This window comes from Chinchilla lanigera, unplaced genomic scaffold (assembly GCF_000276665.1).
Source record: "Chinchilla lanigera isolate Chin_1 unplaced genomic scaffold, ChiLan1.0 scaffold00011, whole genome shotgun sequence".
Lineage (NCBI taxonomy): Eukaryota > Metazoa > Chordata > Mammalia > Rodentia > Chinchillidae > Chinchilla > Chinchilla lanigera.
Window position 1 is genome coordinate 29,456,662 of NW_004955412.1, and position 27,240 is coordinate 29,483,901.

At 44.0% G+C, this 27,240-nt stretch overlaps 1 protein-coding gene across 8 annotated transcripts in view; it reads right to left on the reverse strand.

Moving 5' to 3' along the window:
- Ets1 (v-ets avian erythroblastosis virus E26 oncogene homolog 1) overlaps window positions 1-27,240 on the reverse strand; it is a 168,660-nt gene that overhangs the window by 22,932 nt on the left and 118,488 nt on the right. For 5 of the 8 annotated variants that reach the window (XM_005378526.2, XM_005378525.2, XM_005378524.2 and 2 more), the window contains 4 exons: window positions 9,045-9,164; window positions 7,270-7,470; window positions 4,393-4,470; window positions 3,119-3,367 (listed from right to left, as the gene is read on the reverse strand). In XM_005378526.2, the coding sequence (XP_005378583.1) occupies window positions 3,119-3,367; window positions 4,393-4,470; window positions 7,270-7,470; window positions 9,045-9,164 (648 nt within the window). Of the gene's footprint in view, window positions 1-3,118; window positions 3,368-4,392; window positions 4,471-7,269; window positions 7,471-9,044; window positions 9,165-16,203; window positions 16,232-27,240 lie in introns of those variants that run through there. The other 3 variants (XM_013511113.1, XM_013511111.1, XM_013511112.1) reach the window with 3 other exon arrangements.

A 27,240-nucleotide genomic window follows, 5' to 3' on the forward strand; every position in this document is an offset into this window, starting at 1 on the left:
AGCTAAAAAGGCTCCCAGGAATGTGTTCCATATTCAACGTCCACACCCATCAGACAACCTAGGCAAATCACAGGCCACTAGAGGGGCATCTCAATTCAGCACATGCCAAAAGACAAAAAGGTGTGACAAACCTTCGTGCAGAAATACCTGTGAATCAATTCTCAACTCTCCAAACCTGGCTATCTATATATTTCTATTCCCAGAATAAGTGCTTCTTGGACATCCTCCTATTAGTGTGTTTCCAGTGTGTTCTCCCTTCACAAAGGTAGTGGTTGGTTAAAAAAAAAAATTCAAACACAAGCAGGTACACAAATCAAGACTAAATGCATAAAGAAATATGCATTGTTCCTAAAACTTGAAAAAAAAATACCAGATAAAAATTATCACGACGCAGATTTTTCTCCTCCTCCTGTTCCCTCCAGCACTGCTTACAACAAAAGGGTGGCGCTATCTGCTTCATCTCATTCCTTCCTCTCCTCGTCTGCTCAAAGGAGGGACGTCATGGAGTGATCACCCCAGCCTACGCAGCCTTCATCACATTTGTACTTCTTCATTACTATGAAAAATGAAGGAGTGGTCCCTCCCAGAAATTCACATTAAATGACTCAGGAAACCTGAATGCCTTAGACTCTTTTTAGCAGAACAGGAAATTTTCTGGCACCTTATAAAAAGGTGCTTGCTCATACCAGCTATTGGTCTTAGTGGACATTCAGTGCTTCGGGAGACAAACGTGTTAAAAGATTACAAAAGAGAATTTATATTTTCATGAAGAACATCCCACACAATCCCAATATTGAGGCAGCAGCGATGCTTACGTCTCCTGAAATGAGGCTGATCTCTATCAGCCATTTTTATATTTGGAGAGCAAGGCAATCAGAATTTCCACCAGCAAGTCAGTTGAGTTTCCAAGGAGTCCCAGTAAGCAAGGGCACTAAACTAGGCCATAACCACTCTCTGGCAACCGTTCAAACATGAGCCAAATGCAACTCGGCAGAGAACTGTGGTTTGTAGCTGAAGGCAGCTTTCATTTTAGCTCTATTTCACAACCCTGGAGCTGAAACCTTCATTTATGGGCATTTTCTCCAAAAATGGGTTGACTCCAACTGGATTAGACACTCAGCTCTGCTACTGTGCTCATGCAGGGAAGCACATATCCTCAAAGATGTGCACTGGCCAGCTTTTCTGAAAAACGCCTTAAAAAGGCCCTTCCAACGCTCTGTAACTCCACAGAATAAACCTCAGAGCACACAGAACGGGTAGATGGGTGGTGCACAGCAAGCCACTGAATAGACCAGCACAAAGACAGCCCTCAGAAGCCAAGCAAGTATGACACAGAAGCACTTTGTACACTATAATGCAGTATATGAATACTATGATTATTAATAAGCATCCTCTAACAGTAATGCTTTCAGGCTAGACCATCTCAGTTCAACGGGCCTTGGAATCAGTCTTGTTTGCAGCACCTCTAACATGCACAAAGCAGACCTGCTGCACAAAATGGACTTCCTCATAAGGTGCTGTGGCCTACACCTTGGAAAGAAAGACTGAGAGTAGAGCCAGAAGGAAATGCCTTGTGCCTCTTTGTAAGGGTCACTTTTGGTTTATCATCATTAGTTTGGCTTAAGGAGGTGGTGGAGACCAAACCAAAAACCAAGAAAAGGAAAGAGAAGAGCCAATTACACAAACGCAGAGCCAGACATAATTTTAAAACAATATAACAGTGGATCTACCCAAATTTACAACATGGCTGAACCCCAAACCCACAGTTCAGTCTCATTACATAAATGTAGAGAATGCCTACAAAAAAAGAAGGTCATCCTGATGCTTTGGCCATACACTTGTCCATCTCAATAGACATGCACTCAAAACTAAAAAAGAGAAAGGGGAACACAAAACCGGTCCCACCCATCTCCTTTGGTCTGAAACACAAACACCCTGGGACCCTAAGAAGGGCAATTATATGTTCTGATTTTTGGGGGGACTTTTCCTGTGTAAGGTCCATTGGTTATCCAAGGCTTGCTGGCAGGAAGTGTGAGCCCGAACACTCAAAGAAGGTGACAGTGTGTGTGGCCCACGATGTGAACAGGGTGATCCCCCACAGCAAGGGATCTCCAAGAGCATGAGAATGGTATCAGAGGGAGGAAGGCATGAAAGCAGAGATCTCTAACACACTGGCCCAAATCTGACTTCTCTGACCAAAGGCTTCTCTGCCACTTGGCTTGGCTTTCCCCTGCTCCACTTCCTGTCCCTAATTCCTTCCCATTTACCATCAGACAAGTCATCTTTTTGAGCTTTCCAGAAATCAGTTAGCTTTTCAGGATGAACAAGCTCCTCTTTACAATGAACTGTACTTTGAATACATTACCAGGTATGTGATACCCTGGACAGTTTATAGCGTGGTTGTAAAAGTTACGTATATTTTGCCTTTTTGCTTTATGTCAGTCTGCTCTATTTCGGAAAGTTTGCTTCACTGTCAGTGAATAACTGGTCAGGATTATAATAGCCAAGTACCTTTTCCTGGAAGCCTCTTGCCACCTACCCTTCCACAGTCCTCTAGCTAAATACACACTTGCACCACACTGTTGATGACTGGGGCTGAATAAAACACTGGTTAACCATCTTGGATCTTCTCAAACCAAAGAAGTCACAGGAGGCTAATCATCCCAGGCTGAATAAGTACAGGTCACTCCAGGTACGGAGCCAGGTTCTACAGTCTGATTTAGTACTCTGGGAGGAGCACAAGACACAAGCAAACCTTAAGGGTTTCCCAAGAGAGTCACTAAACCGTCTTTCCTTTACTGTGTTCTCCTGAAGTAAATCCTAAGGAAATTTGGTATATCTCTTTTTTAAAATGATCAAACTGAACCAGAATAAGACATCTGATTATGTATTCTATAGACTTGAATCCCACCATGGACCCTGAAGCCTCTGTCATTATGATGCATACAACTGAAATTCTATAATCAGAGGTCTTCATTATCTAGGCATTCTGAGACGGGAAGACCGAAACTGAGGAATCTCAGAGGGCTTATCAGTGAGGAAAAAATGGGACCTGGAAAATTCACAGGTGAGCAATTCCTGCAAACCCAGGAGCTTTCAGAGAAGGGATCTGACCTACCACGACTGGCCCTCCCCATGCACATGTTGTCAGGGGTGACAACTTCTTGTTTGATGGCAAAGTAGTCGGTCTGCAAGGTGTCTGTCTGAAGAGGGTCCCGGAGAATGACCGAGGGGTAGTCGTTCTCATACTTGAGGGACAAAAGCTCCTCTGAGCTGATGGGATGAAGTGTCTGGTAGGACTCCGTGATGAAGCTGGGCTCTGAGAACTCCGATGGAGGCACGCACTGAGCATGCTCGATACCATAGCCTGGACATGGAGATATTCGCAGTTAGACGACAAAGATGTATACCTAGAACAAACATTTCTACACCACTGTAACGTTCCTAGTGTGGAATGAGTGAGCTGCCTTAAGAGAGTTAAAGGAAAATACTTTAAGTCATCAAACCTTGCTCCACTACTTAATAGCTGAGGCCATTACAAAAATGCTTTCCTTTTCTGCTTTAATTTTCTTCATCCATAAATAAGCATGACTGCAATCTTCCTCAGAGTGCTGAGGTGAAGATCAAATGAGAACAAATATATGTAAACTGCTTCCCAACATTTGTGATATTCAGTAAGCTGGATATATAGTAGTTATTATTATTATTGGAATAAAAATAAAAATAAAGTTAAAAATAAAATGCAAACAACCCTGTTTAAGACCTTCTTTGAAAACAAGGTCATCAGCTAACTGAACTCTATACTACTTCAGTTCCTCTGGCCACCTCTCCCTCATGGCTAAGTATCTACTACTCAAGAGTAGAAGGTTTCACATTCTGTACTAGAACATGAAGCTGCATGGCATGCTCTTAAAGAAGTGTATCAGAGGAAATGCTGTGACCTCCACTGGTAGAAAAGGAAAGAGCAGAGACCAAGATCAAGTCGCTAACCCAACTGTGGTCAATACAGTGGACAGGATCAAACAAGATCCAAAATTTAGAGGTCGAGTTGTAATCTTTCCTCATGACTTTCACATTACAAGGTGGACCGTGCAGAAATCTGCAGGCTAGTAAGATGTGTACATCTTGCCTAGAGTGCACAAGTCCACGGGTTCAATCCTTAGCACCACGAAAAAAAAATAGAGAAAAGAAAACTATATGGTACATATATGCCTGAAACTTTGTACTTTGTGAGGAATAATTAATCATTATGTAGACTCTATAATTTTAAAAAATCATTATTTTCCACAGAATTACCATGAAGGAGCCTGAGATTAAGTGAGACAGGAGACCCTTCCTAGTATCCCATTATAATGAGCAAGGTGAGGAAAGGGAGCAAAGGCTGGAACTTACTGATGAAGTAATCCGAGGTATAACGGGATTCTGGATAGGTAGGGTTGACTCCATTAACTTGATATGGTTTCACATCTTCTGCAACAGACAGGGTAGGGAGTAAAATAAAGAAGTCAACACACAAGGAACACTAGCCTGACAGGCTCTTAAATGTAAAGGCCACAATGATCTCAACCCCTTTTTTAAGAAATGTGCAAGTTCATTAACTGCATTGGTGTCTGAGTCTACCCTGACTGGGGCCTTGTCTAGGAATGAGATCACAAAAGTATGGCTAAGTTTCTTATTTCAGTACAAAATGGGGTTTAATATCTTGGAAAGTGAATCAGGGAGTCATCGCTAAGGGTTGGGAGCACACTCAGCCCTCATTCCCAAGCTCTGTGCCATGTGTATGCACCACACCAGAGATTAGATTCAAAGGCTGCACAATGAATGGAGATGTTGCCAAGATCAGTGACCAACCCTCAAACTGATCAGTTCGAAACCTTTTCAGAAACACACTGCAATCTTCAGGCAAATAGATTTTACATCCTCCACTTCTAGCAGATGTTTTGTTTTCATTCTGTTTTTCCCACTGCTCTTAGAATTCACGTTCAGGCCCAGACAAGAAATGGAACACTGGTAAAGTGACTCCGCTTGGTGAACTAGGGAGGCTTATGTAAAGAGGGAGGGCAGCACCACAACCAAACAGCTGCCCAGATGCCAAACTTCCCTGGAGACAAGAAAGACAGGGAGAGGAGGTATCTCAGGACAGAGTGCTTCCACCTAGTCATGGTCAGCATGGGACCTCCTAATCACCCTGGAATCTCAGAGAGGAGAAGGAGCCTCTAACTCTTTTATGGAGCCATCTGGCCATATCTCACAGAATCAGACATAAAGACAATGTGTTAGTTTGAGTTTTTCCTCAGGTATTTGATAGCTTGTCAGGAACAAAGGCTCATGGGAAAACAAGTTGATGCCTGTATGCACACATACACCCAAAAAAAAAAGCAGTTTCCAGTTGAGATAAAATGATTAAACTTCACTTTAGCAGCTTATCAGATCGAAACATCCCCTGCACCTTTGGCCCTCCACCCCACCCCAAACAGCTATGTTCTCTGGGTGCTGTGTTCCTTTAGTTTAATTATAGAACCAGAACTGTAGCGTCAGTGCAAACAGATCGCTCATCCCTTCAAGTATGTAAATCTGAAAAGGGATGATTTTTCTTGTTTTGCTCCAAGGAGCACAGGGCAGGAAGGTATGCTTTTTGTTCTCAGGCATACTTAGTTATGTCCTAATGCTCTTAAAGTCCCTTACATGATTCTGGTACAGAAAGGCAAAGCAGGCCTGTCTTTGGGCCAGAAGCTGCCCATGTATACACACGACCACAGAAGGAAGATAGGATGGAAATTTAAAGTTAAATAGACTAGAGAAAAATAAATTAAATGAAAAAAGGCTAAAAAGTTAAAGAAAATAAAGTTTAAAGAAACAAATGACTTCTGTGGATAAGAACAATCACGTTCCATGCTCTTCCTATCTGACAGGGTTATTCTGATAATCCAAATGGAAGATCTGTTTTATGGTACTTTGGAAACAAGAAATCATACATATATACGATCAAAGCAGATCCCATATATATATTCCTAAAACACCTGGTAGTTCCATTGTGATGAACAGAGAGAAGTGTTATAGTATGTAGTAGAATATATTTGGTTTACACAGCCAGGTGCCATCTGCTGCCAGCAGTTAAATCAGATCTGCAGGGAGCCTCCCATACCTTCTCCCTCTATAAATAGGTTGCTCATGTGGACACCTCAGAGTGGGTGTGTATGCAGTTACACAGACAGCATGCCAGGACAGTAGAGAGGACCGGGAAGTGTTGCTACTTCCCCACCACGGCAGTCACAGAGAGATTCATCTAGTTCTTGACTGTGTCATTTTTCAACAGAAAAGCTGAAGAGAAGAAATAAAGATCACAGTCTTTCCCTGGGGAATCTAACTTTGGTCTCTCTTGAGCCTTGCAGGGTGAAGAGTATTCTTACACACACAAAGGCAGGTATTATATGGACTAAAAGTGCCAATCCTGAGCTCTGCACCCTTCCCCCAGTGTCTGCACCAAGGGCTGGAGTTGGTGACCACAGAGAAGGGTGGGCCTGGGTTACAGAGGGCAGCGGGCTTCTAGGCTTACAGTCAGCTGGAGGGCACTGCTGACTGCTGGTAACTGCAATTTATTTTAAGAAGAAACTCAGAAAAATAAGGGCAAAAACACCCAAGTTTGCTGCCTACTGCTGTTTCTGTACTCAGCCAGGACTGTGGGACATGAGTCACTTGATCCAAAAAGGTTGGAAGAGGCCAATAGGGGAGGCAGTGTCATTACAAGGTTGCAACACCTTGTCCTGATATGACCCAGCTTCTGCTCCAGATGTGAAAGATATTCCACACCTCTGCAGTTCCAACTGTCAGTGGGCAGAAAGGCCTGTCTTATTAATGAGCTCAGAAAGCCTAAGCTTTCCTGTGCGTGTGACCAGGTATTACATGGCCGTAGATCAAGGAAATGTGTATTAAGATTGCCAGGAGAAAAGGCCAAAAACTATTCTGGGATTGGCCAGGGGCACTGCCAACACATAGTACATGGGTCTAAGAAAACAAACGGACTCAGAACTGTGCATACCATAAAGCTAACGGAGTTCAAATGTACTTAAGATTAAAATCTTAACCCCCAATACATAGAAGAAAAAGAAGCTACCCTGTACTAAGCACCTCCTAGATGTTGGGCATTGTACTAGGCACATCTCTTTGACTATCTATGCCCTGACTGCATGATGTCCGTACTGGGTCAACCCCACTCCCTATCATAGTAGCTTCACACAACCCCCACCTTCCCTGTCTCCACACATTTACCTTTCTGCAGAATCTCTAGATGTTCCCATAAGATGTCCCCAACAAAGTCTGGAGCCAGCTCAAGGAAGCAGTCTTTACCCAGGCCACAGAGAGCTGCTCCATTCATACAGAATTTCTGGAAGTCCACACCCTTCAAGCTGAACTCGTTCACGGCCCACATCACCCAATCCCGAACGTGGGTTTCTGTCCACTGCCGAGGGTCTGAGGGAAAAGACCAAGTGAAGATGCAGTAGGTCAGGGTCTGGAGCAGACTCTGAAGGACCTCAGTACTGCTGAGCACAGTATCCTAGCTACAGAATCAGGAAACACCAGCCTATGAACAGAGTTTATCGGGAACTTCCCACAGCCCCTCTCCCACATTCAACATCCACCTTCTCTGCTTTACAGCAAAAAGGACCTCTGGCCAGCCAAAAAGTAACACAGGAATAGGGGTAGGCACATTTCCTCACACAGGCAAAGATTTCCACAAATCTATATCTCACTAACATATTTCCATTACAATGTTTAAAAAGTCCTGGCCAGAGAGTAAATGGCTTCTGTAATAGCAGTATAACAAGACAAAGTGTTTTCTACAGCTTATACAGGCCTCTCCCTGCTCTTAACTCTTATATTTCAGATCATTATTTCCAATTATTTTTATCTTAGCCAATTATGATTAGTAACAATCACAGCAATTAGTTAGGGTAAGTAATTCAAATGGTACTGGGTGATTACATTATTAGGTACCTGTATTATACTGGAAATTCTGCAAAGTCTGTAGATGTCACAGGCCCTACTTTAAGGAGCATTGTGGTATAGACAACTTATAATCTATATATATGGCCTGTGGTTTGACACAACTACACTTGCAAGTGACATTTGAGGAGCTCAGATGACAGCAGGACGCAGTTCCTATGTTACAGCTGCCCCAAGGGTACCCACTTCAATCTAACAGACTATTCCTGAACTTTGGGGAAGCCCAGTAGTCAGAATTCACCTTATTCTTCTTTGTGATCCTCAAAGGATACTTAGCATTGCTGTCCACTAAGGTCTGTAGTAAAACTGTAAAGATGGGAAGAGGTGTATAGATCCATTTGCAGATTGTCAGAAGCAGGAGTTTGGTAAGGCTAAAGTCTCTCAACCAGCAGCAGAACTGGCTGATGATTTAAAGACAGTTTGACTCTCAGAGAAAAGTTCTCTTTCTGCTCTCAGTTGCTCATGAACTGTTTCTTAATGAAGGCTGACTTGTTCTCCATTCACTTCTCTTTTTCTGACAATTTCAGACCCTATCTATTCCTGAATAACCTCTTCCAGATAAGCGTTTCCACAAAGGACAAAGATATTTTGCCAAAGTACACGGAAGTAAAAAGATCAATCAGTAAAATTCCAAGAAATGCAGCTCACTGAGTTCATACGATGGTAGCCCAGAGTGACCCTGAAACAAAATTTCCCAAATGTGTCTGCACTTTGGAATCATTTAAGGAGCTTAAAAAATACTGTACTAATGCCACCAGAATAGGACCTGACTTTGGAAGTTTTCAAAGATCCACAGGAGATTTGAACATGTAAACAGGTTCAGCAACCACTGTCCCAAAACCAAGATGGCAATGACAAGCCTGGAGAGGGTGGATCTCAAGCTTGTGTGTCTATAACTGCTCTAACAGAGGTGTGCAACAACCTATAGCTACTGACCTAACCATGAATCGGCTAAAGTCCACCTCACACACTACGAGCAAGTGAACAAACCCTTCCTAAGGATCTGGCCCCAGGTTCTTTTCCTAACTACAAAAGCATACCTTTTGGGATTCCCAGTCGCTGCTGCTCTTTTGTGAAACCACTGAAAGTAGCTTTCAGTGCTTGAGACATCATTTCTTTGCTGCTTGGAGTTAATAGTGGGACATCTGCACATTCCATATCTGTAAGAAAAAAAAAAGGACAAGAATAACAAAAAATTAAATGTATAGTTCAACACTCAAAACATAACAGCATGGATGGACTGCAGAAGGCAAGTGAGGAAAGAACTGTTCACATTCTCAATCAAGCAGGTACAATTGAAGGGGCTTTCCAGGGTGTGCTGGGTCCCTGCCAAAAAAAAAAAAAAAACCCTGACTCTTGCCTAAAACATCCTGCGCCCCTGACAACAAATATGCTTATTCTTTCTGTATACCTCTACTACTGAATCTATAGAGTCCCTGCTCATCTGTTATACTCACTTAAAACTTTGGCATTACAGTACTTATTTTCAGGTACCTATGACAAGTAAAGAGTAATATTCATTTAGACAATAATTACTTAGCACTTTTCATACTAAAGGAATTACAGAAAGAAAGAGCAGAAAACAAGAGAGAAATGGCATCTAGACATCTGATTCCTGCAATAGACTCAGGCATTTTAAGAAAATTGTGTCACAATTATTCAAATACACTGTCAATAAGGGCTTTAAAGAAAAGGACAAGATGCATATTATGCATACCTACGAATCCCTGCAAGTCTGGAGGAACTAGAGAGGCCTCCCTCAGGAGAAGAGAGACTTCTGGCCTGAAATCTGAAGGATGCCCACAAGTTCAGTGGGGGAAAGAGTGCACTAGATCAGTGGTTCCCAAGCGTGGTACCTGGAGCAGCTACATCAGTACCACATGGAAATTATCCAATGCAAACTGTCAGCCTCACTCCAAACCTACCTAGTCAGCACTTCTGGGAGTAGAGCCCAAAAATCTGTTTTTTAGCACATAATCCAGGTGATTCTAATGAGCAATAAAGTTAGAGGACCCCAGTCCTAGACAAAGGAAAAGTACAAATGAAGATCATGATACAGAACAGAGGCTTGATGTATGTTAGTAGCAAAAGGATCAACACAGCTGAGCAGAATCAAGGAGAACAGCTGCCTGGGATGAAGGTGAAGAGGCAAGCAAGCAGCAAATAAAGGAATCTATCATTTTACCCTAAGTACAGAAAATTGCTAAGAGCTTTATATAGAAGAATTACCTGACCCACATGTTAAGGTCTCTTTGGCTGTCCTGTAAAGAATGGTGCATGAGCTGTATAAGAATGGATGTGGGAAGACTTGTAAGATATCACATTGGTTTTGGTGAGAGGGAATGATGACTAAGAAGCTGGCAACACAGGTAAGAAAAGCACACCGAGGTGTGTACAGAAGGGAAAATTGACCAAACTTGCTTTACATGTGGGTGAAGGAGAGAGCAATATCAGAACCTGCAGATTCATGAAAGAGTCATCCTTTGCTAGACCCTCATGCTTCTTTACCTATGCTAAGTCCAGCACCTCCCACTCTTCCAGACTCCCTTCACAGCATGGCACAGAAACACAGCTAAAGTCAAAGATCTGCTGGGTTCACAGTAATCCTTCCTAGTCTTCCTGGGTCTGCCCTTCAGCAGTGATGCACTTCACCGTAGTAATTTCTAGAAGTCTAAGTCCTGAGTGTACTGCATGTTGAAAACGCCCTCTAAAATGAGTTCCAAGCAAGGGTGCTACAGAAGTTCCTCAATTAGGCATTTCTAAACCTTGCTACTTATAAAGAGATACCTAAACACACATACATGTTATTGGCTGAATAAAAAGGAAACAGAGAAGGGAAAAGATGACCCTAAAATAGAACAAACTTGCACAGTATATTGCTTCTCAATGTCAGAATGGATGGGATGAGTCAATTCACTGCATGAAAGAAGAGCAGGCAACACCTTCCCTCCGGTTTGCTTCTCAGCCATGCTGTCAGGAAACTGCTTCTAGAGTTCAGCTCTGCCCAGGAAGAACAGGCTCACTTAGCTGCTCTCCCAACCCCTGCCAGTGACGAGGAATCTGAAGTTCCAGGGAGTGGTGCGTTTGGGTTGCCCTGGGACATACCCAAAAAAATCTAATGGAAAAATCAGCGTGCCTCCAGGGAGACTGACAAAATGACGGAAAATCCCAGATTGTTTGGGGTGAAAAAATGGGGGAGGGGACAGAACGTGGATTACATAACATCTAGCCCTTCAAACAATGGAGTAATCACCAAATGAGTCACTAAGAAACACATCAGCGCTCCCCGTTCACCCCCACTCTTCACATCCAAGAACAGCCAAGCAGCACGTCCAGAAATAATCTCTCCTTCATAGTAGAGGTCAATTTTACTACACAGAAAGAGACTCTTTAGTTAACCAGAGAATGTGGATTCTGAAAGAAGAGACAACTGCTGCCTCCCCAGCTCCCAGCACGAGGGCTAAATACACAAAGCCAACAAATGTTTTGTGAATTAAAGTTTTCCAGATTTGCACCGCCGCCCCCCCGCCCCTTCACTCTCATCCAACAGAAATTCATGAACTTGAACTGTGTCAGTGTTGTGTGTTTATTCCCTCCATTAGATTTATGACTCGATGAAAAGAACTTTACTGACGGCAGAAACTGGCCAGGACAACCCATGTGGAAAATGCAGAATAGGCTACAGGGACAGCCATTGGTTCTGCTATAGATAGGAACAGAAGGATGAGATGGCCGGGAGGCCCCAGGCATCTTCTAACATGAAAGGCTGGGCTGTGTGTTGCCCGGTGAGGAGATGGCCAAGGACACCAGCTGAAAGCCTAAGAAAGAGGTTCCCCTGAGTCTGCTTCCTGTGATTCCGCACACTCTGGGAGCATGGTCTGGGCAGGAGTGCTGAGTGGACAATTCTCTACAGGCTCCCGCTTCCTGTGAGGGAAGCAGCATTTCCAGGTACTCACTTTTTCTCTAAGGGAAACAGCTGAAATCACCTTTTCCGATCCACCTCCGTGCCATCTCCCAAAGTCCAGGCCACATGTGGTCAGCTGCAGCTGCACAGGGACCCAGCTGCTGGTTCCCAGCACTGTGCCTCCAGCTATGGGATTCAGAGCTGAGCTCCTACACCAAAGCTCACAGCCCAACTGGTGGAAAATGTCGCTATGCACTTGGGACACCTGCATGTGGATTTGATCTCGGGTATCATTGTCCTTGGAAACTTCTGCCCATATTTACAAAGTGTAAAACCTTAGTTTAGAAAAAATCCAAGTCTCCTTTACGCATAAGCAAACAGTTGGCCAGAGGTGGCCAGAACCACCTCTTCTGTGGTGTAAGCACTGCAGTTAAATGATGATGAATAATCATGTTCAAACATGGGTATTAATGAAAATACTAAATTTATCATAAAATAACAATGCAAAAGTCCCTCAATGTTGCTTATGAAGATAGCAGTTCTGTTCACTACTCAAATCAATAATAATAATTAAATCATCATGCAGGTGGAGAATCTGAAATGGTTTGGCCCAAGCAGGCATCTTTCTGTTATTCTTAAAATATTTTACCTCATAACCTATCACTGTATAATATTTTATATTATGTATCAATTATTTCTAATTTGGGAGCAGATGGTAGTTAGTACCTCCACAGATATTAACCAACTGTATTTAATGGAAAAATACTGAAATTGCCTTTGTGTTAATAATTACAAATCTAAAACTGAAATAGCGTACTTGTCTCAAAATGCTGCGAACTGACCCAAAGAAACACCTATTCCAATACAGTGGAGACTCAACACAATACACTGGAAATTGAAAGCAGAAACACATAGTAATCCTATGAGATTTCTTGTCCACTGATCCTAAATCTGAGTTAAGATTTGTAAGAATTACCCTAGGTTTCTAAGAGGACAGTTTCTCAGATACTAGCAAATAAATAACCATCCCAACATCATAAAGTGTCAGGGCAGAAGTGAGCAAGTAACTCTCCTTGAATCTGTGGGGCATAATGAGCCAACAGCATTTTGAATGCAGGGAAACATGCTCATGTGTCACTGGAGCCTGAACCACCTCATACATGCCTCAAGTAAAACATAAAGCAAGGGTTACCTTTTACTCGTATGCAATTCAAAGTTAAGGGTTGTTCAGTTTGCAAGAACACTTCATGAGTGTTTCATGTGTTTTTTTATACCATTCTTCTGAGTTCTCTGATACCGTACAGCTTATACCAACAATGTCACACAGACTACACTTCAGGTGGCTTTTGTTCAGTAAGAAGTTCATGACATAAGGCTTTCGGACTATACATGTCTCTTCTCTGGCTGCTCTCAATCAACGATGAAGACTGGAGAATCCTAGGTCCAGGTGGTGAGGGACATAGCTAAAGACAAGAAATCCCAGGCTAGATCCCAGTCTCATGAGACCACTGGACTGGGATTATAAGGGATTACAGGAGTGTGCTGGATATTGTCACAATCTGGGCAGCATGAATAACATGTCTTCAATCTACGAACAGCTTTATACTTTGCCAAGACCCTTCACACACCACAAGTCCATAATATCCTCACAAAAGAGACTTCTGAAGGCCCTGGGAGGTATTACAGATTTCCCACTTTACAGATGAGGAAACCAAAACTCAGAGAAATTGAGGACTTGTTTGGCCTAAAGTCACAGGGCCAGAAACCAGTCTTCCAGCTCCTTAAAATCCAGGGTTTTTCCGTTCTATTCCACTGCAAATCAGATTCAATCAGAGATCTAGGAAAAATAAAATTTTCAGAGCTGAGAGGAAAGCTTTTATTTTTTGGTTTGATAATTAAGATAAATTTAAGGAAATAAACACTTAAACAAAACCATTCCAAGAAACCCTGAGTTTTATATGGCTGGCATAAAAACACTATTAAAAGCCACTTACAGAATCATCTGTATTCTTTTCCTCTCCTGAAACCAAGGGGTAGCGAGATTTCCTTTCATATGAAGCAAACAGGTTAAATGAGAACCCAGCTTCCTTCCCTGTCTGTGTTCAGCCCTGAGTCACCCCAATGGGCCACTGTGCACATAATATAAGGTTAATTAGTCACACAAAGGCTTACCGAAATATTTCTTTGAGAAAAAAGAAACCTTCCAGTTCATATGAGGGGGAGAAAAGAACAACTGTCCAAATGAAAAGACAGGATTTTAAAGATCAGAAAAAAGAAAAGGAAGGGTACACATAAGCCAAGGTTGACTTGGCTTGTTAGTCAAAATCCGGGCGTTCTGATCTCAATCTTAGCATTATTGTAGTCACAATGGTAAGTCATTCAATTCACTTCTAAATGAGGTCTGCTAATAGGTGATGTGATGTCAATATTCCCCATAGGATTTTACAGTTTTCACTTGGCAATTTTCAGACATACGAAAGTACAGAGGAAGCTCTAATGACCTACTTAAAAAACTACCAGAATTACCAGTTTTTATTTCACCTCACACAGACAAGCACACACACACTCAAGAATTATACAGCTGATCTCTGGCAACAATTTTCAACCACTAATATTTTAGTGTCAAGAAGATACTTTCAAGATGAAGGAAGATTGGAGTATGATTGCTAAGAGAGGCAGATATACTCAAGGACAATGAGAATAAGGCTTCAAATGCTTTCCCTGATGCTTGCACAGAATTTCACTTATGGGCACATTTAAACCACAGAACTTCTTTTTAAGTAACACCACCATGATCTGGAAACTGGTAAAGGTAGACCACTAAGAGATGACTTCAACTGAGAATGACAGGGCTGGGGATTTAGCTCAGCGGCACAGCGCCTGCCTGGCAAACACAAGGTCGTGAATTCAATTCCCAGTACTGCAGAAAAAACAAACAACAAAAAACAAAAACAAAAACAAAAAATTCTGATCTTCAAATGAGCATGATAAGCTGGAAAGTGATACAGAGGCAAGTTTTGCTCATACTAGTGAATAAGTGATTGACTATAATGCTCTGACTCCCAAGCCCTGTATGAAGAAAAATGAAAATGCAGTAGCATCCTTCCTAACAGTTGCTTCCTCCTAATCTTTCAACTATCACAAGGAGCATGTAATAGTAGCCTCGAGATTGTGACAAGTACCAAAATGGCACTGCCAAAGGTAGGGAGTGGCCAAGCAGCCTAGAACAAGACCCACTGTAAGAGACAAGGTGTTTTACTCCTTTAAACCAACACAAATGGAAAAGTGTCTGTGGTCATGGAGACTAAATGCTCTGGCTCCAGATTGTCCCTGGGAAGTTGTTAGTGGCCCAATAAAGAGATTAATGATCCTAGACAAATGTGAAAGAGAAGGTAAGACCCAGTCTCTACGGTCCTCTTTTCCATGGAAGGGTGGGTTGGAAGCAGAGTTGAAGGTATCAGTAGGGTCTTGCCTCCCACCCACTCCTGACTGCTGTAAGAGGCACTAGACACTTGACAGACAAGACCTTCACCTACTTCTGGTTGAGGGGTTAAGGCGAAAGAGGGAGATAAGGGTCCTCTTCAGTCTTTGGCTCAGTTTTCATAATCCTAATGATGTGATAAACACTGAGGGACAACCAGACCCTGGCTTCACAAAGGCTAAGCAATAAATGGCTCGGTGCACTTGCTGGGTGGGGGCAGGGAGCCCACCTATTCCAACCTAGCAGTCTGTCATTGTCCCAAACAATGAGACACCACAGACCTGGAAGGGACTCCTGTCAGTTAGGAAACACACAAGTGGGTGTCTGCTCATCTCTAACACCCAATCCCTCTCAAAGGCATCAGCCAACAAAAACCACACTGAAGAAGGGAGAAAGAAGCTGCACAGAAAATCCCCAATTCACCCTCCAGTGACCTGACTGCCCAAAAATGGAAGCCAGTCTCAAGTTACAGCATCTCGGTGGCGCTGCCAATGCACACAACCACCAGGGAACGCACGCTGTTTGTGTACAATTTGCCAACTCCGACTTAGATCCCTCTCGCAGGGGGAAGCTGCCCTTCGCAGAGGGAAGCTGTTGTGGAACAAAGCACGCGCCCAACTGCACCAAGAAGCTGGCCTGGGCCCGCAGCAGTGGGGCCTGAGAATGAAGCCCACAGAGCAGACCAGGCACGGTGAACATCTGTAGGAAATGACCTCAGGCTTCTCTCTCCTTCCATGCATACACCCCCAGCCCATCCCCCAGAAGGAGTTTTAACACATTATTACCGCTGGAGTCCTGAGGACCTGTGACTCACCAGGCTCACACATGGTTCCAATGAGCCCTTGACCATTACATGGTAGGGAAGCAGGAAAAACAAATGAAAGCAGTTGTAATTCGGCAGCACCAGAGTTCAGACCTGCCAGACAAAAGGGATTGCAGGCATGTTCCCAAATTCACTCAGGCACCTGACATGCAAAAGCTATTTTTAATCACTGGATTTATTTCTTTCCGAGCCCCTCCACCATCCTCTACCTCAACAAATGTACTGGAAGCAGAGCCCAACCCAAATCAATCCCAGGTGTTCAGGGAAACCCAGAGAGCCTCTTCCGTTCCAGGATCCGAGCCAGAGAACAGAACCACCCCCTGTGTCCTGCAGCTAAATTTTCTTGCTCTGCTCCTGAGAATAGTTCAAATCTCCCATCTGAAAGATTGGGTAAACGGAAAGGAAATATTTGAATGAAGGTGCCCTGCTGGAAAGACTTCTAAATGTTATCTCTACCAGCCCTGGCAAGCTGAAGGCACAGGAAACAGGTCTCAAGGACCCAGAGATGAAGTTTGCTTTTGACCCATACAATGCTTTACCTGACTTGCAGTGAGGACCATGTGAAAGGCCTGGGAAAATTCCAAAGCCCAGCAGAACACAGTAGATGCTCCATAAATTGTTGCTGACTTTATTGAAGTTTAGCATTGTATAAAATACGACTGGAAAAATATTAAGATTTTATTTCCTAATGCTTAGAGAGACATTGAGCCAAAGGAATCTGGCAATTTCCCCAGGCACAATTAAACAACTGCGTAAATGAGAAAAATGAAAAAAAAAAGTCAGATTCTGAGCTATAAATGGAAACTGGCTATTTTTTTTTTAACAAAACAGACTAATTTATTACCTATTCAGCATCCTCCAGTCTCTGCTAAAGGGGAAATCCTTGTTGTACCATTTATGTTTGCCATGACAACATGTCACAGCTAGGCAAGCCCAATGGACTTTCAGTTTTAAAAAGTCCCTGTGAGTGCCATCTTAGAATCAGCGTGGTGCAGCAAAAGTATGTTGCGCTCAAAATTCTTTTGCACATGTTTGGAATTTTCCAAAACTCCAGTTGCACTGTACCATAGCTGTTTACAAGCCTTCCAAGTAATGGCACTTCCATAATTTGAAGAAACGATTTGCAGGCTAGGGGTGTAGCTCTGAGGTAGAACATTTGGCTAGCATTTGTGAAACCACGGGTTCAATCCTCAGTACCCAAAAAAATTTTTTCAAAGAAGTTTTATCTACATAGATTAGGATTCCTGCATATAAAAATCATCTCGATAGTATTTTAAGGATAAAGTTCTTAAATAATCAGTTTAAGAATTTACATAGTGCTTCTCATGTTTCAAAGTATTGCCTATATAGAAGACTATACTTGACATTCACCACGCAACATTTTTATACAGTTAAAGTCCTAAATGTCCTTGAAGGGTGGGATTTCTTTGTCATGAAAACACAGATCCACCATCTCCATATTACTAAGGTGAAAAGCATGAGTTGGACACTTTCAGTTCCATACCTCTGCAGATAGCTCACTGCATCCTCTGGGTGCCTCCATTACTATTCTTTCTTTGGTGCTTGGGACAGAACTCAAGGCCTGTACCAGCGACGCAAGCCCTCTACACTGACTTCCTCTTCCCACCCTTACACTTCTGAAGGAAGAAAACCCCTGCCCTGCCTTCAACTAAAATACTCAAGACGAGGTCTTAAGGTTTTTGGTACTAATGTGACTTAAGACAACCCCACTCCAGAAGATGGAAATTATTTTACATCCTACATCTTAATCTTTATTATCCTAGCTTCCACTACTTCTATCACTTCTGAGGCATCACCCTCTAAGACCCTAAAGATGTTGGTTGACTGAAGTAACCAATTTATTTTAATTTCATTTCTTCCTACCTATAACGGTCTTTATTGCTGTTGAATAGACTTGTACAGTTTAGAAAGCATTCTCTTCAATACGTTAGTGTGATCTGAAAACATACTTTACTATGATCTCTACCCAATGGGTGAGGAAAACTGAGGCTCATAAAAGTTACGCAAGTGAATTAAATAGGATGGCCAAGCAGTAAAGTGACATAACGAGGACTCAAATCCAGATCATCAGACACACAAGCCAGGTGTTTTCTATGTGTGCTTATCTGCAGGGTTAAAAGAGGGAGGAAAAAATGATGGGCCACTAGATCACTGCTTGTCCTTTTCTCTGGAATGAAGAGTGAGCCTCGATCACAGAGCTCTGCAGCCAGCAGCTGCAACACACAGAGTGACGGGCGCCACTGCACAGCCAACCCAGCACAGGCCTGCTCCAGCGCTCAACCCAGGGCCTACTTGGCACTGTGTCTGGGGGCAAAACAGGCACAGAGGAAAGGGGTCTTGAGAGTCACCAGAAAGCTGGGCTGAACAAGGTGGAGGATGAGGAGTTTTCTCCACGGGCAACGGAAAAATCTGGGCAAACAAATGGAGTGGAGCCCGTTTATTTAGGCTGGAAGAGGTAAAGTTTTTCTGCACTTTTGAACTGTTTTCCCAAGGCCTGCCTCTCCCTCCCACGCAGGAAACAAACACAGAGACAGGCCTCTTCCAGGGAGCGCGCAACGGCTCTGAGCTAGCCAGGAAGGAGGGGAACAGGGTCTGACAAAGGAGAGGGGAGCCGGGGCAGATGGGGCCATGGCCATATGGGCAGCAGTCACAGAGGAAGCAGAAGCTGGGAGGAGAGGAAGGGGAAAAGCCAGCCCAGAAGGAGACAGAAAAGAGAGGAGAAAGCAGGGGAAGGAATATGAGAAAAACTTTGTCCAAAATAAAGACAGAAGGCAGAGTGGGAACAGGCTGAAAAGAAGAAGCAACTCACTCCCAACTAACAATGTTCGGAAAGCAACGGTTTTCTATCAGTTTTAAAAGGAAATTCTCTCCCCATTTTCTTATTTATTTATACATTACATAAATACATTTTTAAACCAAAAAAGCACAATGTTTCCAATGGGAAAAAGCCTTGTTTGAGATGAAAGCCAGTCTTCAAAAACCCCTCAGAGGAAGCTCAAACCCCACATGTCTTGGTGCTGCAGAAAGAAAAACAAAGTGGACATTCTTCCTGAGTTCTAAGGCTTTTTTATGCAGATGTGTTTTTCTTTTAATAAATAAATCTGGACAGAAAGGAAAATGCATACTCATACACATTCATGCAGGGTGACTGTCGGGTTTTCAACCCAGGGAAACGAGACAAAAAATAAAATAACTAAGTCCACTTTTCCCTGGAGAAGAAACAGTTTCTCCATATGCCAACCACAGCACTGAACCAATGCACAGCCTCCCCAGGCTTCCCATTGAGAAAGGAAAGAGTTATAGTCAGTGGAAGAGCAGAACTAGAGAAAATACCTCATGCTTCTTCTCACACAAGACGTTCAGTTGCTCCGTGCCCTGTGAGCCATTGAATTTCACTTGTAAGTCACAACAACTATTTTAAAGTGAACACATGACCTAGGTGTGGTGGAGTACACCTGTAATCCTAGCTACTGGGCAGGAAAATTGCAGGTTCAAACCCAGCCTGGGCAACTTAGCAAATTTAGCAAGACTCTGACTCAAAATAAAAAATAAAAAGGGGATGTGGGTATAGCTCAGGGGCGAGGCCCTGGACTCAGTCCTTAGTACTCAAACAAACAAACAAAAAAATCATACCCATTGAATTAAAATCCACTGTATCTTCTCAGGTGTCTTATCCATCAACCTTGTTGGCTAAAGGCATGCAGCACAAAGTTAATCAGTCTTCATCTGACACTTTTTCAAATGCTTTAGTCTTCTCCTTTTTCATTCCTTCTTTCTGGTTCCTTCAATAATTCATGGTGGCATATTTTTTGCACCTGTGCCCCCAACCCGCCATCTACAGAGAATAATTCCTGTATGACTGTGATCCTAAAGAGCATCATAAAAGTCCATAGCATATTTCTCAGGAGTAAAATGAGATCAACATGATGATCATCCTACTCGTTAAACTTTGGTTGGTGAAGACCAGAACAACACTAACAGGCACACTGCATAACTCAAAGCCTTTCTCCATGCAGATTGATATTGAGCCAGTTCTGTACCTATTGATTGAATTTTACTAACTGCAAAGTTAGTCTGTACACTTCTCCCTATTAAACTTCACCTCACTTGTTTTGATCCATATTTCCATGTGTAATCTTTTTTATCTCACAAATCCATCCTCATCCTATTTGCTATCCATCTCAGCTTCAAACCACCTGCAACTTACTAAGCATGCTTTCTGCACCTCTGTTCTAAGACTCTGGTAAAAAAAAAAATGTTGAAAAGACAATGACCAAGTACTGAGCTCCATAACATAACACCAGGGACTGCATATTATTCTGACACCGATGCATTAATCAAGACCTTGGGGTATTGTTGTTCAACCGGTTACAAATCCTCCTGACTCTACTATCATCAGATCCATATATCTTTGTCTTGACCACAAATATATCATAGAAAAACTCAGATAAAAGCATTACTGGAATCAAAATATGAGGCCAGTGTCCAGATGGTCTACTTTATGAAGCCACTTTTCCCCTTAGATTTCTCCCTGAGCACCAGACAAGTGCAAAGGCGGCAAGTGGAAATGGCTGAGCTGAGATTCTGACTTTGGCACAGGAACACAGAGAAAGAAAGGGAAACAAGGGGAGGGGGGAGCAAGAGGAAGGAGACCATGCAGCAGCAGCAACAGCAGCAGCAGCAGCAGAGCACAGAAATGCTTTGCTTCCAGAAACAATGGGCAGTTAGTGAACAATGCTACAGACAAAGTTTTGGTCTATTTATATCTGCCACTGTGAGTCCCAGACAGGAGGAACTGGAAGTCTGCCCCATATGCATAGCTCCAACGGGACCTAGGCTGGGAGGAAGATGAGGTCACCAAGAATGCCGCCTGCTTAGGAATGGCTTCTTTTGTGCTCAAGTAGTTCCTTCTTAACCTAAAGGATCTCTTTAGCCAAGTGAAGAAGTGTGCTTGCCTACCTCTGAAATGTAGCCACAGCTGAGAAGGGGGGCTCAGGACGGTAACTGCAGATCTGCTCGGTTCAAGGCAATTAAGGTATCTTCTACTGGTCCCAGGTAGGAGGGGAGGCCACAGACAAACAAGCCAATCCATGGGGGTCAACAGTGTTACCAAGTCTGATAACTACCCCTGCTTAGGGAACTTTTCCAAATGGGAAAGTTCCCTCCTCACTTCTTTGGAGCTGAATAAAGAAACCAAAAGCTGAAATCACGTATGGCAACATCTCATCTTTCCCTTTACTTCTGCTCCTTTTGATACTTTCTCAAGTTTCTGGAATTCCATCTTTTACTCTAACATGATTTTGGAGTGATCATCAATTCCAATTTGTCCCAACTATTTACTTATATTCTTAACCCTCCTTGAGGCTTACTAAAAGGCCCATCAATGGTTAGACCAGCCTGTGACAGACACCGAACCCAGAGGCTCGGTAGAAGGAGGAATGGGGCAAGGCGCAGCCCAAGCCCTTGCAGGCAGTCCCTGGCACTGCCTTTATCCTGAGTATCAACCCATCTCAGCATGAACAGGCCACCAACAGTCAGCAATGCACCCCCAGGTCCAGAAAACTCGAACAGCTGTAAAAATTCTATGGGCAAAGCTAGACTCTCCCAAAGGTAAGAAATTCAGGGCTCAGTGCAGAGATCTCCTGCAGAATGAGTGACTTCAGCTTTCTACTCATGCCTCAGGAGTTCCTGTCACCAACTTCCTTCCTTGTTCCTGAAAAATCAACACTTAAGTAGGAAGGAAGCTAAATAAGATCATGTCCTCCTTTTCATTTAAACAGCTGAGGATACCACACAGAGAATATCCCAGGTATTGTCACCATGTTGGGAAGAAACTACCGGCAAGTATGTAAATATTTTATCATTTAAAAAGCTTAAGCACAGAGCAGACAAGGGCTGGATATTGCTGGGGCCATGGACCAAGCAATGGTTAAAAGGGATGCACTGGATGATCCAGCCCTTGAAAGACTTCAGAAGTGTATGCTTGACTCAAGATGCTCAGGGTTGAGGCTACCTGGAGGGAGCTCTAATAAACTTGCTCTACCAGGATAACTGAGATGGTATGTACAAGACCCCAACAAGCAAACACTCCAGTCCGTATTTCATTCTGTGCAGATGGCAGCCAAGGAAACACAAATGGAGCATCCGACCACCTAAAACACACTAGCCAGTAAAGATCTGAGTAGGTACATGGCCCTCCTAACCTGGTCCAGCATTTCATTCAAACACTGCTTCCTCCACCCCTCTCTACCCCTGCTCCCTACAGGCTACACATTCCCTTCTTTCCACAAACCCTGCTGACTCATCTCCGTGTAATTCAAGAGAGCCACATGGGAGCCACATGCTAGGAGTAAGGAGAAGGCAGAAAGACACACATTCCTACCCTGAAGCAAGACTGACATCAGAGGAGATGCAGAAGTTCCCAAGCAGAGTGTGTTTTGGCAAGCACATGAGACAGCCCTCCCCTCGACCTATCCCAGTCTTCAAAAATACCTGCACTCCACCACAGCGCACCAAAACCCAATAGCACTGCCCAGTCCAGAACAGCTGCAGTTTCAGTCTCAGGCTGTGTGTGTTCAACAACTCAGAATAAAGACCCAACTCGGTTCTGTTAACCCAAATATATGTCCCTAATGTCCCAGAAATCCTGTTGCTTTAGACACTGACGTAGTCATTTCAGAGTCCTAGCTGACATTTCCTGAGCTGTTAAGGGAGTACTTAGGACCCAGAGAGATAAGCTCTAAAAGGACTATGGTTAACTGTCCCTAAAGCATTAGGTTTACCACTCACCCTATCATCTGGAGCTACTCCATGGTTTGTACAGACCTACCTGATCTGTGATTCCAGCCCCTAACTCTTCAGTGTTGGCCTTTGCGATGGCCTAGAGTAATAACTAATCAACCCTTGTCTCTGCTCCTTCTCCCTACCCTCACTCTGCCTGTGTGATGCCTAAAACCTTATCTGCAGTCAAAAAGCAGAAAAGAAGAATTTACAGAATTTGCTATAAAAGTTTAACAACTCCTTGGAGGGAAGTTCTCCCTGCTGGCAACCAGACATAACCATAAGGTGAATAAAAAGGATGCTGCCTGTAGAGAGAAGGAAGAGCTGCTCTGGTCACTGATCAGGGGTCCTATCCAGGGCCCCTGGAACACAGAATAAAGAAGGAACTTTAGACATCATCTACTTCAAACTTTTTTCTTTTACTGATGGGGAAATGAAGCTCAGGGAGGTGGCACCAACTTGCCTTCAGTCACATGGTTACTAATTCTAGATCTCTCCACTCCCTGTATGGTATTTTTTTTTTTTCCCTCTCCACCACTGCTGTTTACTTACCACTGTGGATGGGGAGGGACAGGGTCTCTTCCGCGTCTTTACTACTAACAAGCTCTGGTTCATCGCTCGGGACAAACACTACTCCTCCTTGAGTCCTCACAAACCACAGGGCCAACCCATCCAAAGACCCAATAGATATGAGAGGACTTTATGGATCCACAATGCTCTCTGCTCCACTGCAGGTTACAAATTTTGAGTAACAATTGTCAGACTCTACTGTGGATGAGTTTCCTTCAAACAGAGATTCCTATCGTACACCAGGGATCATATGGCAAGGAGCCTTTAACACTCAACTTTAACTGCACAACATCACAGTGTGCGCCAGCTCTGAAATTGAAGCATGCTATTCTTGTCAATCCAGAAAAATGTGAAGACAGCAGCGAACTGCAGAGATCTGCGGACCTTTCTCTAAAAACACTGCAAGGAGAACAAACTGTCATGGTGTCATCTAGAGGCTCTGAAACACTACCACTCCCACACCACTGATGGTCTCTACAGGGTAACCCAGACATAGGGACAGGGCTGAGGGGACACAACAAACCCCAGTGACAAAGCCAGGACATAAAATCAGCCTCTAATTAAGTAAACTGCCTAAGCTGAAAAAGCCTGACAGCCAGAAGCAAGCAACTCCACTTTTACATGCAAATGCTTTTAGAGTGCAGGGCCAGGGCTGCCAGGCAAGCTATACCTAGCACTGCCTTCTGTTAGCTAGCACAGTTTTCTTCTCGCCTTTTACAATGGGTCTCTCCTAATGGCCCCAACCCAGGACTTGAGCACTTGGACCATCCCACTGCTGCCCCACAGTCTCGCCCACACAGGCTCGGTGTAGACGGCCTCTCCCAGGAGCAATCCTGGAGGCTGTCTGGTCGCCAGGCACACTCAGTCTCCAGATCAATGGGCAAGACAGACCAATAGGTGGAAAGGAGAAAAGTGATCAATGAAAAGAGGGAGGCAGCCAAAGCCACTCTCCATCTGCCTGGCTCAGGTGGGGAAGCAGGGATGGGGATGCACAGCCCTCATCTGCTGCTGATAAATGACTCTGCCTCATCAGGAAGCCATTAGGAAATTGCAGCCACCACAGCCCAAGCTCCCCGGACTGAACTGTCTGCATGCAGCTGGTGAAAGCGCTCATTATCCCCACCCAGATGTACACAGGCTCACTCCACAGAGAAGCAGGAGCTGAGCCTACGCCCTGGGGGAGGAGGGCCCTCAGGTCCTGGAGGGCAGGGAGAGGCAGGTACCCTGCATGTGGGCTCCAAGCCTCTGCTAAGGGACACAGGACTTCCTTATGGGTGGTGAAAAGATTTTGCAATTACATATTGGCCCAATATCTCGAGTTCCCTAACCAAAAATAATTCCAGAAGCAGTTAGCTCAGTACTTATTTGAAGTAATACTTGAATTTTTATATTTATAAGACTCTCAGGGGAAAGACATATCCACTGGAACCCAGCTCTTGCCCCTGGCTGAACTGAACTGTACGTACAGTTTAAACGGTGAATTTTGTTAGGTGTATTTTATCTTAATTTAAAAAAATAATTCAAAAGAGAGAGGAGAACTACTGACCACCTGAGGAACAGGAATAATTTGTGACGGAGGGCCATGGACCCTTCACTTGGAAGGTCCCTTCCAGTGGAAAAAACAAATGCCACCCACATACACAAGGAGTAGCTACATGCTCCCAACCAGGGAGGAGCTCTGTGACGACAGCTAACACACAGGATGTGCAAGGAAGACCAAATGCGGGGCGGGGTCCCCGAGGCACAGGGGAGGCGGGTTGGAAGGAGCCCAGTGTTGCACTGGTGTGGGGCGGAGTCACGGTACAAGGATGATGCCAATAAGGAATGGGTGGCCCTACAAAGACGGGCAGACGGGAGAGGCTGAGCTCTCCCCGCCCACTCTGACACATGGAACTCCTTGAGGCTGCAGCCAGGCCATGTGCAGGGAGCTGCTGTGGGAGTGGCTGGGTGAGGTCCATGTCCAGAGCCGACACCTGGTGTCTGCATCTTCTGGAACCATTTATGTGGAGGAGTCAGAGGAAAGGCCACAGACTCCAACAGACAAACAAAACCCCTCAAGTTCTCTAAGTGGTGGCTACCCCAGCATTCATTTAAAGTAATATTTGTGTTTTTACATTTATAAGACTGAGGCTGCGAGTACCCATTAGACCCCAGCTCTTACGCCCTGGCTCCAGTTTCTCTCCCAACCCTTGGGATGCAATGAAGGGCAGGGAGAACAAGGAATGCCTGGGGCAAATAAACCTAAAGTGGGGGTCAAGGTCACTGGCTGGGAACTGAGGAAGGCAGGCAGAGTCACAACATGATGACGGCAAGGAATCTTTTTGGGAAATTCTTTTCCTTAAGGGATCATGAGTTGTCACCCCGGAATGCCCCATCAAGGCTCTGATTAGCTGCCTGGCCCTGACTCAGATTGAGCAGGGCCCCACCCTCAGATGAGTAAATAAAGGGAGGGGTGAGGAGGGGAAGCAGAAGGGACAAGAACCAGAAGACAGCAAGGGCTCACTCTGGTTCAGGGAGCAGAGATCACATTCAGAGAAGTGTGTGTGTGTGTGTCTGTGTGTGTGTATGTAAACTCAAGACAATTCTCTGAGCCTTACACTCCAGTCCAGTTGGTACACATCCCTCCCTTGGTGGCCAGGCTCACTGCAACTTCTTTATGATATATGGAATTAGTCACTGGATTAGCAAGCACAGTTACACACACTGGCGCACAGCTGTTTAAAGACACATGATCCCTTTTTTAGGTGCCAGATTCTGGCTGTACGTCAACCACTGCAAGCAGCCCCTTGGAAACTCTAAAGGTACATGCTTCCTACAGGCATCTAAAGTCCAAAACACTTTATGGAAATCGCTGGAACTGGAATAGTGCAGGACAGGAGGGAGAGGGCCCTAGAACAAAGAAAGGGCAGCAGTTTTTTTCTGTAGCTTCAGGAACCCATCAAAGCAATTCACTGTCCTGAGCCTTCACAGGGGCCTTTACCTGGCTCACAAAGTGGCACCTGAGAGACAAGGAGTCCTAACCTGCCTGCCAGATGGTAGTTCTCCTGGGTCACCTGCCAGAAAAGAAAGGATTCTGAGACCCAGACAAGTAATTCAGCAATAAAACTAATTTTGGATTCTGATGATTCCAAGAAGCTGCCTCCTCGAAGTGGCAAAGGAAATGTCGGAAAATAACGTTTTAGATTTGGGAATCTGACCCAAACTGAACACAAGCACAGTATGCATGCGTGAGAGAGACTGGAAAATAATGTAACTGGCCACAGGGACTGCTCTGGCCCACTTGTTTTTTAGGGTGTCAAGTGGAAAATTTTCTGTAACCAGGTTAACAGTAACCACAGTTTTAACAGCCACTGAAGTAAAAACAGCGTCAGCAGCAATGCACAGTTGTACAGAATTTGGTGGCCTGAAAAATAATGATAATACCGTTTATTGAGACCCTGTGGCAGCGAAAAAGGATTTGACAGGAATTATCTCTAATCCTAGCAATAGCCCTGAAAGCTCTTTATTGTTATCTCCATTGTAAGGATCAGAAGAGCAACGTTTAGGGAAGTTAAATACTTTGCCTAAGTACAAATTAGTAAGCAGCAAGCCTGAATTCAAACCCAGGGCTATCTTCCCTGACTCAAGGAAGGAATATTATTACAACCAATCTCATAA